We start from the raw sequence: 14,330 nt of genomic DNA on the forward strand, positions 1-14,330 counted from the left end.
GGTTTTGGTCCATAGGCTTTTACTTTTCATGGTTTTATGTTTGACAGTTGGATCATCTCCGATGTTTATTTATGGTCCATAAATTTGATAGCTTCTGAGTATTTGTTGGAGGTATTCAGACAAAAGACAAAAATTAAAAGACGATTTTTATTTAGTTAAAAAAGTAGATCTGCATAAGATTTTACAACCTTATATTATAAAGCCATATTCTAGCAACATAATTATTTTCTTTTTTAGTCATTTTTTAGATTTTGATGGATTTTCTTTCTTGAAAGTCTGGTAGTAGCTCTAAGTTCTCATTCTAAATATAAGGAAAATAAGTCTAGAAAAGCTGGTTGTTTTTAAAGAAAATTACTTTATTTTGTATATTTGACTTACAAGAGATATAATGAACAAAAAATAAATTAATAACCAGTCAGTTCTCCAATCTTTTTTGTGGTAATAAAACATACCGGTAATTTATATAATTTATATCACACATTCAATGGTTATTAAGGTTCTGGCACATCTAGTCCTACCAAAATTAATGAGATCATTCCACCCATCAAAGGAGCATTCGATAGAATAAAGTTGAGAAATCCTACTATAGGCTGTAAAAATGGGCCAATCATTGGAATTTGGCCTACCATACCTTGAATGCTAACTAACCGCGTTATTTCCACCGCAAATCCTTGTATAGATTTTACTATATTTTCTACAGAACCACTTCCTGTTAGTAAAGAAATAATGCTCTGCAAAATTTCTGTTATAGCTCTAAGAACTTCTGCGAAACCTGAAATAATAAAACAACTGATTGATATATAACGGTAAGCTCCGTTATTTTAATTCCTTAATATCAGACATCAATATGATTTTATGTATATAAGTGTAAATTAATATTTAAGTAAACACTAAACGGTACCTGGATAATTTTTTCGATCTTCTACATTGTAATTTTCGTGCGATAATTCCACCCCTAGAATCATAATAAAAATATATGTCATTAAAAATTAAAAATAGTATTATTTTAATATGTTAATTCTTCATCTAATAATAATCTTAACAACAACATATTTTACTAACTAACTAACTCTCTTACTCTAACTCTCACAAAAACATCAGCCGAAAAATTGAGAAGGACACAACGAAAGATGGAGAGATCAATGCTTGGAATAAGCTTAAGAAATATAATAAGAAACGAGGAGGTTCGTAGACGAACCGGAGTGGAAGACATTATCGAACTTATTACAAGGCAAACATGGAGATGGACAGGACATGGTTGCAAGAATGAAAGACGACAGTTGGACAAAAAAATTGCTTGAGTGGAGACCACGGGCTGACAAGCGAAGCCGAGAAAGACCACCAACGCGATGGACCGACGACCTCAAAAGAATCGTGACCAATTGAATAGCAGAGGCGCAGAACAGAAGCAGATGGAAAAGTCTAGAGGAGGCCTATGTTCAACGATGGACAACTCAGGGCTGATTGATGATGATGATGATGATCATATTTTACCACCAACAGATAATGTAAACACAAAAGCGACGAGAAATTCTTTACAATAATAAATAACAAATAATTCAAGGGGAAAAACTAAAATAAATTGAACAATTCTGCATTCTAGGAAGCATGATGAACAAATAATTACATAAGTACATATCCATAAAAAAAAAGAAAAATTCTATTTAACAAAGACCAACAAATATATACCGATAAAGCTTAAGAAGAAAATCATTTAACTCTAATTCAAACAATCACACCTGAATAAAAAACACTTCAGGCCGAAATGTGCATGTACGGTAAAGTGTAGTAAAAATCATTTAACATTACTAAATGCTTTTTAACGTTTAACACATTAAGTAACAACTTTTTTGATCTATATCCTTATAACAGCACCCTAATATGGGCTTTTATAATTTCAGCATTTAATTTACTTTGTACCACTGACCTGATGATGCTTTGCAAATTTTAGAAAGCGAAACCGGTCGTCTTAGGTAGTAAAATTAAATTTGTGAGTAAGTCTAATTTATTTCTTTTTTACCTCTTTTAAAATGGACTCACACAAGCAACACATTCATGATTTGCTTAAAACCCTTCACGAAACGATTGTTGAAAATACCTTTTTAAAGTTTAAAAGTTTTAAATTTAAACGGTAAATTGTTGATGTTATTATATTTAACTAAAGGAAACATATGGGCCTTTACTGGAAACACTAGGATTGCGGACCACTTAAGAAGAATACACCCACAGGTTCTTCTTCTTGTCGTAAAAGGCGACTAACAGGACCAGCTAACCGCTTTCTTACTCGACATTCGACCTTAGCCTAACCTAATTATTTATCCTTAATCCCACCTCACTCACACTTCGAGGCTTGGAGGAGTTTGAGTGGAAAGGGTCATTTTGTGTAGGGGGTGTGTGTGCCATAACATGTTGTGTATCTTACACATAAACTACGTAACCTTCGCCTCTCTCCAATCACACACTCATACATCTTCCCTCCACTCGCCAACTGTTTACCAAATTGGCGAGTCATTGACCGAGTGATTGCCGGTATAAGCAATTCCCCACTTACTGACCAATGTCTTCGGGCGATTAGTAAGTGGTCGGGTACTCTTTTGTTATAGGGTTAGGAAACTGACCCTAAAGGCGAATAAAACGAAAAATAGGTTAACGGCCTAAGAATGTAGAAGGTAAATAGACACTGCTATATTAAAGATCGATATGGATGTCTCTTGTACATTTATCATGGCTACAGTTTTGAGAGTAAAGACTGCTGATCATGTATATCGAAGTGCAAGATAACACAACAAAACCATGGGCCATCCCACGTCGTTAACAAGCAAAACCTCCAAGTAAAAGGAAAGGACGCGCTCAGAAAATCTAAAAAGTTTATTAAAATATGCACCTGGAACGTCTAACGGAACCTGGAACGAAATGGAGAGACTAAATATCGATATACTGGTTATCAGTAAAATGTGATTGCCTGATGCCGATGAAACAAACGAGAAATATAGAAGGTCAACCTAACCATAGCCTAACTAGAGGATTCCTAGTTCCTATACAAATATAAGCAAGCAGAGCAGACAAATCAGACGAAGTAATAGAGGCTTCTTATAACGATTTAAAGAATATCCTAAGTTAAAAACCAATGAAGTAACGTTAGTTATGAGTAACTTTAACGCAAATATATGTACGGGTAGTTACAGTAAAGTAGTAGGTTAATTGGGTTTCTTCTTCTGGCATGGCTTATCTATCCCTTCTTGTTGTGTTGAACCACGTACGTAGATTTTTCAGCTAGGAAATTTTTCGCCTTCCTTGTCTTCGTTTTCCTTCTATTTTTCATAGAAGAATTAATTGCAGCAACCCATATCTTTCGCTGTTCCTCATGATGTGACCGAACTTTCAATTTTGGCTGTTTTTATTGTGGTTAACAACTCTTTCCCTTTTTCTTTAGGATTCTACGATAAAGCCACATTTCTTAAGCTTCAATTTTCTTACAGGTAGCGTCTGTGAGAGTCCACGAAACTCCTTACAGCAGTACAGGAAAGACATAACATCGTAGTAACCTGATTTTAATGACTACTGATAAATCGTGGCATTTGAATAGCTTAGCCATTTTTTGAAATGCAATGGGGTTTAGGTGAGCAAAATGAAAGAGGAGAACGCCTATTCACATTTGCTACGAAAGGAGAGTTAGTAGTCATCAATACGTTCTTCAAATTATCACACAGAAAGTTGTACGCACGGTGATCACCAAGTGACACGACAAAAAATCCCATAATAAATCAGATTAACTATATTTTAATAAACAAACGATTCAAAACTTCAATAACTTCAGTAAAAACCTACCTTAGTGCAGATATAAAGTCATATAGTAACCCATTTGTCGGTAAGTTTCGTCTAAAATTTAAACAAATCGACAAACCTAATTCTATAAGATATAATCTCAAACAACTAAGATATAATGATACCAAACAAGAAATACGGGAATATCTGAAGAACAACATGTCTAAGTCAGAAGTAGTAGATTATGGATAGAAGAAGAGAATCCAAGGGGAAAGTCTACGCCGCATATCAGCGTCTAGACAGAGAGATAACAAAAGCTGTCAAAGAAGTTAAAAACATATTTCTGGAACAACATTGTAAAGCAATCAAGATATTAGAACGTAAACACCATTCGTTCAACCTTCAAGCAGGTCTCTATAAATAAAAAAGGCCAGGACACTTAACAGACGCTGGAGAAAATCCAATAATTGATATTAACAATTTCACAAAACTTTCTAAGGGTGAGGTACTTCGGCGCATGAGTAAACAAAAATAATTACTCAGCATAATCAAAGAGAAAAAAATACAATACTTGGGTCATGTGTTAAGAGGTGAAAGTTACTCCAAATCATATTTGAAGGTAAAGTGCAGGGCAAAAGATCAGTTCGAAGTCGCCCGAATTCGTGGCTGAAAGAGCCGAGGAGGTGGTTTGATCGCTTAACCACAGGCATCTTTCATGCAGCAGTTTCCAAAGCTACAATTTCCAACATTCGAAAGGAGATGGGGCAATAAGAAGTAGAAGCTATCTTAACTCAGTTAACGTTTTTAAAGAATATTAGTGAGTAACTATTAGTTACCCACTAAGATTCAGCTTAGCGTAATGCTATTATTAGAGGTGCAAAATTACATAAACAAGAGTTCATTTCATAAACCAGGTAGATACCTTGTTTATGGAATTTCACATCTCAGAACAGTAGCACCCCGCTGCTACTGTTACGGTCATGATTATTTATGACCAAACGTAGAAGGCAAACAAAATACACACAAAAAGAGAAATAAAAATCAAGAACAAATGTGCTTGAATTATATGCAACAGCTCCTGGATAAAAAAAATCGATAAAAAGATCTACGGGATCTAATAAGATAAAAGTCATCTTTCTTTAGGTACGTATCCACTGTTGTAAATAGTGTAAAATAGTTTGGCTAAGATTTTAAAGCATAAATACATATTTTGCAATACCAGGATACCCATATACTTCTATACCAATTATAAGATATAAGATCTCTGAAATCAGACAACGTGGCAAGTGATCACAGCAAGCTTCTTCAAGAAGAACAGAGAAATTAAAGATCAACCAAAAATATATATCAAAATAACTATCAGAATAAACTAACATTCAAAACAGAAGCAAATAAAATTCTTCAATATGGCGACATAGAACCGGCATGGAAAACACTTAACACTAACCTAGTGTCAACAGCAATTAAAGCTATAAGAAAGAGAACAGTAAACATAGACCACTCATGGAGAGGAGGAAGAAGAAATAATTATTACCAATCAGGAGATCAACGAAGCATTAGAGAAACTGGATAACGGAAATTCTCCAGATCCGGACATAATTCCATTCGAATTGTTTACTTCGTTTCAAGAAAGTGTATTATGAAAATATCAAAAACAAATAACAAACTAAACAAAAACGGGATGTTATACTCCGAAAGTAACCGAGGAGGTAAGCATAGCTTTCGTATCGTGGTCTACACTGATCTGATCAAGCTGAAATTAAAAATTATAAATTTAAGAGAGCATGTGTCTGCAACATCTAATAAAAATCACGCATGAGACTGCGTTTACTACTTCACGTAGTGTATGAGCGTGAATAAAAGATGACAAGAAAGACAATGAGTGGGGGATGAGGGGACTGATTTTACAACTATACATAGCCGTATTAGAGCGTAATATATATGAAGTATATGTATAGGTATACATATAGATAACCTGTAGGTGCTTATGGTTTTGGACAACCTAACGAGCGGGGACAGATATTCTATGAATTTTGTTAAGATATCGACATGGTCATTATAAATTATCAAAGCAACGACTATATACTTGAAAAGCCACATTTGATGATGGTAGCAACCCTCGGTTTTCAAGAAACCAGATAGATTATATACTTGTAAGTGATCGCTTCCGAAATGCCGTCAAAAAGTCAAAACATTCCGAGGAGTAGATAGTGCATCTGATCACCAATCCCTTGTGGTAGATATTAAACTACGTTAAAACGAATCCAGCCACAAAAACCAAAAATAATATAATTAACTTTGACGACATAAGCATAGAAGACAACTTTAAAAAATAATTTAACGATAGAATAAAGAACATCGAAGAACAACTAGAAGATCCAGAGGAACTATGGAATGAATTTAAAACCAAGTTCTCCACAAATAATGATTAAAGCAGTTTAATAAAGAAAAATAAATGGATGACAGAAGACTTCTAGAAATTGATGGAACAACGTCGACAAATCGAATGAATCAGTATAAAGACATCTATATAGAAAAATTTAAGGAGAGATAAAATAAGCAAAAGAAAAATGCATGAGAGAAAGGTGCAAAGAAATGGAGGATGTGATATCCAGGTACGACTTATTTACTGTGCACAAAAAAAGTAAAAGAAATAAACAACATATTTAAAAAACGAGTTCCCTCTGTACTAGTTGACAAAAACAAAAAAAATTAGAAGAAACAAAATAAGAAGAAAATGACAACTGTATAATATCAGAGGTATAACACGCTTTAAAAAATTCTAAAATTAGGAAAGCTTGTGGTCCAGATGATAAACCAACTGTTGCTGAAGCTAATAGATGAAGATAACATAAAAATAGTAGTAAAACTTTTTAATGCAATATATAACAATGGTGTGATTCCCGCAGACTGGCTCAAGTCCATATTTGTCACAATACCTAAAAAACACAATGCTAGAAAATGCTCAGAATATAGATTGATTAGCCTAATGAGCTACACTCTCAAGATTTTCCTAAGAATATTTCACAACAGAATTAAAAGCAAATGCGAAGAAAATCCCGAAGATACCTAATTTGGGCTATGGGAACTAGGGAGGTCCTTTTTACGCTAAACATGTTTTTGTATGTTTCGTGGACTTCAAAAAGGCATTTGATAAAGTACAGCATGTAAAATTCATGCAGATGTAGAAGAGGAAATGAGCATAAGAGGGAAATGAGCCTAAGTTCACAAACTTACATATTCGAGAACTGTCATAACGGACCAACTAGATTCAGACATAGAAATGAAATTCAGAATGGCAATGACTAAAACTACTTTTATGAAAATTTCTTATAAAAAATGACATTTCTTTGCAATAATCATTTCAGTTTAGAACTAAGACAAAGAATGGTTAGGCGATATATTTGATCTGTAGGTATTTTTGTATGAACCAGAAGTGTGGGTACCTACTAAAAGTATCAAGTATGAACAGATTTAAAGCATTAAAAATGTGGATTCAGAGACAGATGTTGAAGATACTTTGGACAGCAAGAAAAACTAATGAGGAAGTACTAAGGAGGTTCAACAAAGATAGATAGATATTTTAAAGACTATTAACCACCGGAAAATGTCTTATTTGAGATATATATTGAGAAGAAAAATCGATATAAAATACTATAACTGATCCTTAAAGACAAAATATTAAAAGCAAGTCAATTATTCAAATTGGCCGAAGATCGAGAAGCCTGCTCAATGATGATCGCCAACGTCGGATAATAATCATCATCATGCAACCTCTTCTGTCCACTGCTGGGCATAGGTCTCTCCCATTTTTCGCCACTCTTCACGGTTCTGTGCTTCTTGTTGTCATTTCTTGGATATTCGTCCAATGTCGTCCATCCAGCGTGTTGGTGGTCGTCCTCTGCTGCGTTTGTCTTCTCTTGGGCGCCAGTTAATTAGTTTTCTGGTCCATCTTATGTCTTTCAGTCTCGCTATGTGACCTGCCCAATTCCATTTCAGCTTGGCTATACGTTCGACGACATCACTGATACCTGTTCTTTTCCTTAAGTCTTGATTCCTTATTTTGTCTTTTTTTGTCACGCCGAGAATTGATCTTTCCATGCGCCTTTGTGCCACTCGCATTTTTAGTGCTGTTGTTTTTGTGAGCGTGAGAGTTTCTGCTCCGTATGTCATAATAGGAAGAACGCATTGGTCAAATGTCTTCCGTTTCATAGCTATCGGGATGTTGCTCTTAAAGATATCTCTTAGTGAACCATACGCCGCCCAAGCAAGTGTTATTCGTCGTTGAAATTCGCAGGTCTGGTTGTCCTTGCCTATTCTGATTTCATGACCAAGATATATGTACTTTTCAGTTAATTCTACCACTTGATTTTGGATGATTAGGTGTTCGCTGGGAACTAAATTTATCATAAATTTGGTCTTACTGATGTTCATTTTTAGACCTCGGATAATAATAATATATAATAAATAGATTAAACTATTTTTTTGTCAATTATCTCCATTTTTGTTTGTTTTCTCATTCTCATCTTCTAATCCTCTCTCATTGTCTTATCAACCTTGCTTCTGAATAACTTTCTTGGTATTCCTCTCTTATATTTCCTATATCGCCTCATTACAGTACAAGGTCTGATTTTGAGTATGTTGATGGCGTATTTTAATGTTTTTTATTCGATATAGTCAAATTCGTTTTTTTTTATATTTATTCCTCTTTTGAATTCCACGTTTGTTGTTCCATCCATTTTAGAAATACTGCAACTTCTCTTTCAACAGTTTACTCCTAAAATATCAATTTAATTATACAATTTCTATCATTTTTAATTAAGACCAACTTTAAGCTGCGTATATCAAGATAATATCAAGATGCTGTAAACCTTATTTCACTTCCAGATTGTTTATCGATTTTTGAGCTATCATCAATTATTCCGTTTGGTTTAAAGTGTATATGTGTTAAAACGTTTGTTGATTTTCAAATCACGTATTTGTCGTCTTGTTTACTTTACTACTGTTCTTATTGAGTCAGCAGCTATAGAAACAATCAGTTCTAATAGAGAATCCAATATTTTCACTATTTCTCTTCCATACCTTTAAGACTTCTGATTGCCTGGCACATGGAAAATTCCTTAAAAAAGGCATTTCATTTCTAAACGGTGTTTCTGGGAGTATTTATAGATGGTGACGTATCGTGTAAAGGACAACGTTCTTGCTATAAAAAAGTCTTTTCTTCCTTCACACCACTACATATTTTGGCCTATATTTGGGTATGATCAGGCAGTTGAAGATCTACGACAGACCTGGAGAGAGAATGGTAGGATTTATATTCAAATGTTCCATTTTACACTCTATGTAGCGCCATCGACATGACGGTTGACAGAAAATAGACTGTATGTTTATTTATTTTCTCTTAATATATTCTGTAATATCCTTATGTATTCATTATACATAGCTCTCAAGTTTTCTAACATTGTCTATGAGTTTCATCAATAGTTTGTTCCATATTATCTTAAATATTAGTCACAGTCATTATCTTCCTTTATTTTAAATTCACTTATTACCTTTTTTGATACACTTGAAATATATTTATGATTGGGTAATAACTAATTTTTCTTTTTGTTTAGTGCTCACTCCATATTTGTATTGTTTTTTATCATATTAACCTGCTTTTAATACTTACTGCCCTTAGCATTTTAATCTTACTTCTCTCAGATTTGTCATCATATTTCAAAATTTCGCTTTATGAAAATATAGGTAAACGCTAAAAAGCACTAAGTATGTATAAAAGATCTAATCTTTTCTATGCGACAAAAAGTATTATGTAAAAAATAAATATACTTACTATTTAACGCCAAAATAAAAGACGAGCTTAAGATACAAATGAAAATAAATATAAACAAAGGAAACTTCATTTTTCTACTTCTTAAATTAAAGTATATTCTCTGAAAATAGTTATTGCCCTACTGCATATCTTAGAGAAAAGTGAAACTACATATATATTACTTATTATAATGTAAAAAATACATTACATAAAATAACCTCATCAAAATATCGATTATTTTTAACAAGCAGAAACATTATATCTGACACTTTTTAAAAATTACTTAAAACACGTAATGAGCTAGGTGGAAAACTTATCTATCAAAAATATCGTTTTTTTATTATGGTGTCTAACGATCTTTTTGATAAACAAAATAAACGATCCGGACAAAAGCCAATAGAATTTATTCTTTGCGCATTTTAAATTTAAAGCGAAAAATACTTTTCTTTTCTCTTCCTCTGGTTATTCTAGCTTTTGCAGATTTTTTTTTGTATTTTAGCCTTGGTTTAGAACCTTTAGCCATTGTTGGCCGCCCGTGTGCGGTGCACACTTGGCACACATGGTAGCGGCGGCCCTGCCCATCTGTGTATATTGCAATGTAATCTGAATAGTTACTTATGTCTCAAATATAAACAGTACAACACCTTTATCTACAGTCTGGTCCAATATTCGTAAAATATCAGGAAAAAACAAATTTTACCTAACGAAATAGCTGATGCTTTTGCTACTTACTTCGAAAAAAACTCCAGTAATAGCAACTATTGTGAAGAGTTTATACAACACAAAATCATCACAGAAAAACAACAGCTCGATTGTGAAGATAGAGATAATAGTTCCTTCAATATTCCTTTAACCTTAGATGAACTTAACTTTGCCCTTCATACTACCAAAAACTCCTGGATCCGATAATATACCTTTAGTATTCTTGGAAAAACTGCCAGACAATGCTAAGTGTACTCTTATAAAAATTTTCAATCGAATATGGTTAAATAATGTCTTTCCAACTTCCTGGAGTGATTCAATAATTATACCTATTCTATTCTATTTAATGTGCAAAGTCATGGAAAAAATAGTTAATAAAAGATTGCTATGGATATTAGAACAAAATCACCTCCTAGTTAACGAGCAAAGTGGATTTCGACAAAATCGAACTACTACTGATAACTTCATTAATTGAATCTGATATTCTTGAGTCTTTCGCGAACAAGCAGGAAACTATTGCAGTATTCATAAACATTACAAAAGCATTTGACACAGCATGGCGTTACGATATTATCAGATCATTACACACTTGGAATATTAGAGGTAATATCATTAATTTCATTTTAAATTTCCTTAAACAACGCAATTTTCAAGTAAGAGTCAACCACTGCACATCTTCAACAAGACGTCAAGCTAATGACACCCCTCAGGGGCCTGTTATAAGCGCAACGTTATTTTTAATTTCCATGAATAATATTATAGCATCAAACTCTAGCTTAGTTCGTGGCAGATTATATGTGGATGATCTGGTATTAGTATCTTCAGGAAAAAACATCTCATCAGTACAGCGTCACTTACAAACCTCGCTTCATGAACTCGAAAACTGGTCGAAGAAAACAGGATTGCAGTTTTCACTCAGCAAATCAAAGTGTTTGTTATTTTTAAAGAAACGTGATCTGATTAAACCGCAATTAAAATTATGTAACCAAATCCTGAATTATGCCGATGAGATTAGGTTCTTAGGGATGATTTTTGATACGAAACTCACATGGAAAAAACGCATTTTACAAATAAAAAAAACATGCCAAAATGGAATTAATCTTATGAAAACTCTTTCTAATAAAAACTATGAAGCTGACTATACAGTTCCTCCCAAACCCTTCTTTCAGTGCGTCACTAATTTTGACGTCATATAGGATTTTAAGAAAGTCGAGAATTATTGCATGACATTTTAGTTAAATCTGATAGTTGCAGGATCGTAATCGGCTAAATGTGAAAAGGTTATTTGTGGAGTAAAAACTTTAATATTTCAATTTTTTTTTTAAATTTTTATATTAAAGGTGCCGTCCTGTATAAAAATTTTTAATAATTAATAATTATAAAACTTACTTCACGAACGGCAGAAACGAGTAATAAAGTTGTCCCAGTCTCTTTTTCCAATTGAAAATAATTTAATAATTTTAATTTTAGTCATTGTTCATTCTCGGTATATCTCGGCATATTTAAAATATTTTTATGACAATAAATACAAAATTAAATTTTCACTGTAAAACGTCTCAAACTACTAACCTGGAATGACAATTATCATTTTATCAGTTGACATTGTGAAAGTACTGTCACTAATCTGCGTCAAATTATATTTATGCGCATCATTGATTGAATATCTATTTAGCGTATGCTAAACTCCAACCAATTATACATCCATAAGTAGAATTCGCTTTAATATGCAAATACCCGTGAACGATACATAATTTTCTAACTTCTATGTATAATAATCACAGACTCACGTTTTTTTCTGTCACTTCTAGCTTAATGTGTTAGAGAGAATTCGATCAACTATGACGCACTGAAAGAAGGGTTTGGGACGAACTATAACTGCTTAATCCATGTTTATAAAACCCTTATTAGATCAAACATATATTAAGGTTCCATGGTGTTTGACGTAATTCAAAACACGGCAATAAGAATAGCTACAGGAGCATTTTGGACCAGCCCAATAGAAAGTTAATGAGCAGAAACTGGCGAGCCATCACTTAAATATAAAAGGATGCACTTATCTCTCACATACGCATTTGCTGCTAATTCTAATCCAAACAATCCATCTAGAAGTAACATATTTACTGATCGTTTTAAAAACCTATATACTGAAAATAGGAACATGAAACCGCTATTCTACGAAAGAGTTAGGCAAACCCTTAGAACTTTACAAATTCCGATACCAAATACCTATTCCAACTTCATAGAAATTCCTCCTCCTTGGACATTAAGCATTCCTCAATCCGATACATCCTTAAATATCTTTAGAAAGAACGATATTCCATATTCCTTAATAAAAAATACTTTCATCAACAAACTAACAAAATTTTCTAAATCCTATCATATATACACAGATGCTTCTAAAATATCTACTGGAGTTGGGGCAGCTGTCATTACTCCAAATATTACACTTGAGTATAAACTGCCATGCCTAAGCTGTATACATACTGACGAGCTATACGCCATCTATCAAGCTCTCGTTCATATTAACTCCAGCAATATATCCAATGCTCTTATAATTACCGATTCCCTCAGTTCCATCAACACCATTAACCAACTGTACACGAAGCATCCAATTGCTCTTCTAATCAAAAAAGAACTAGCTACCATTCAAAACAATAACTATACTGTACAATTCCTATGGGGTCCTTCACACATTGGCCTCCAAGGAAATGAAGAAGCGGATCGTACAAGCGAAGCCCAACAAGCCAGGAACAGTGAAACCGCGAGTAAAGTGAGAGATGTAGTTCTTAACGATTTAAAATCATTTATTAAAGTGAAAGTCGAAAATCTATGGCAAAACCAGTGGGACAGTTCAACTTCAAAACTTTGCGAAGTGAAAACGTTTGTAAAACCGTGGAAATCTAAAATTCACCAAGTCATTGTTACTCGTCTTCGTCTAGGACATACCCGACTTACCCACGGACACATAATTGGTCACACTAATCCCACTTTATGTGAAAATTGTAATATTCCACTAAGTGTTAAGCATGTACTTGTAGAGTGCCCAAGATACCAGTTGCAGAGACAGAACAACCACATCATCGGATTAACAAATGAACTCTTAGGTGAAAATTGTAAAATTGAACATTTGGTAAAATTCTTCTGATAAAGATATCGATGTATTTAACAAAATCTAACATTTGTAAATTGTCTTTTAAAATAAATGTCTTGACGGACCCCTAGACGAGAAGCGAATGTCCTTGTATTTTCCTTCGACGCGTTCTTCTATTAATTTATTATTCGTCTATTTCGTTTTAGGGATATCGCTGTGCATTTGTCTGAGAGAAATAATCTGTACTTATGTGTAATGTGTATATACTTTCTTAAGGAATATATTATAATCCCTCGAGACTGGCTGAATGACGAAAGTCTATGCCACAAAAAAAAACGTATGTCGCCAATAACCTCAGAGGTTGATGCGACTATTTTGTTTAAACATTTTTTTAGTTGTAGCTTGTATCTTTTTATATTCGATTAAGAGTGGATGAGGTTTTGTACAATTTAAGCGTATTCTTCGTAATCTGTAACTGCGTAAGACATTCATTATCCCACCAAATCGACTTTTGTCTATATTTAGGAATGAAGGGTACGTTTTCAGGAATAGAAGCTTCGGATCTTGTATTGATTTCTCTATTCAGAGAAAGTGCCATTTCATGACAGTTATCAGAGGATATAACATTATTTAGTTTCATTTCAAGAATGCTATGTAGTACTTCCCAGTTGGCCTTCTCTAATCTCCATTTTCTCATTAGATAGACAATGTTAGAAGGTACATCAATATTTCAGAAGATCAATCAATATTTGAGAAGATCAGCCACAGACAAGCAAGGGTGGAGGCAAAAAATAAAGGAGGCTAAGGCTCAATTTGGGCTGTAGTGCCGTAGAAGACATATTAAAGGTATAAACACTTTTGTACTTAAAATTATCGGTCACAGTATCTCTGTAACATCATCTATGTCTATTACGTGACCTGCTAAGACTAGTTGACTACGTCCGTTTATTTGCTCCCACC

General features: G+C 33.6%; 2 protein-coding genes across 2 annotated transcripts; one reads left to right on the forward strand and one right to left on the reverse strand.

The window, feature by feature from the left end:
* Positions 1-335: 335 nt before the first annotated feature.
* Positions 336-9,730, reverse strand: LOC140448533 (uncharacterized). The gene is made up of 3 exons (XM_072541614.1): positions 9,599-9,730; positions 902-955; positions 336-772 (listed from the first exon to the last, which is right to left on the reverse strand). Exons 1-3 carry the CDS (start codon positions 9,666-9,668, stop codon positions 492-494), a joined length of 405 nt encoding a protein of 134 aa, XP_072397715.1. The 5' UTR covers positions 9,669-9,730; the 3' UTR covers positions 336-491.
* Positions 9,731-12,437: 2,707 nt separating this feature from the next.
* LOC140449080 (uncharacterized) lies at positions 12,438-13,424 on the forward strand. Its single transcript, XM_072542222.1, has one exon. It carries the CDS (start codon positions 12,438-12,440, stop codon positions 13,422-13,424), a length of 987 nt encoding a protein of 328 aa, XP_072398323.1.
* The last annotated feature ends 906 nt before the right edge of the window (positions 13,425-14,330 follow it).

The sequence above is a fragment of the Diabrotica undecimpunctata genome, chromosome 8 (genome assembly GCF_040954645.1).
Source record: "Diabrotica undecimpunctata isolate CICGRU chromosome 8, icDiaUnde3, whole genome shotgun sequence".
In the NCBI taxonomy this organism is placed as follows: Eukaryota; Metazoa; Arthropoda; class Insecta; order Coleoptera; family Chrysomelidae; genus Diabrotica; species Diabrotica undecimpunctata.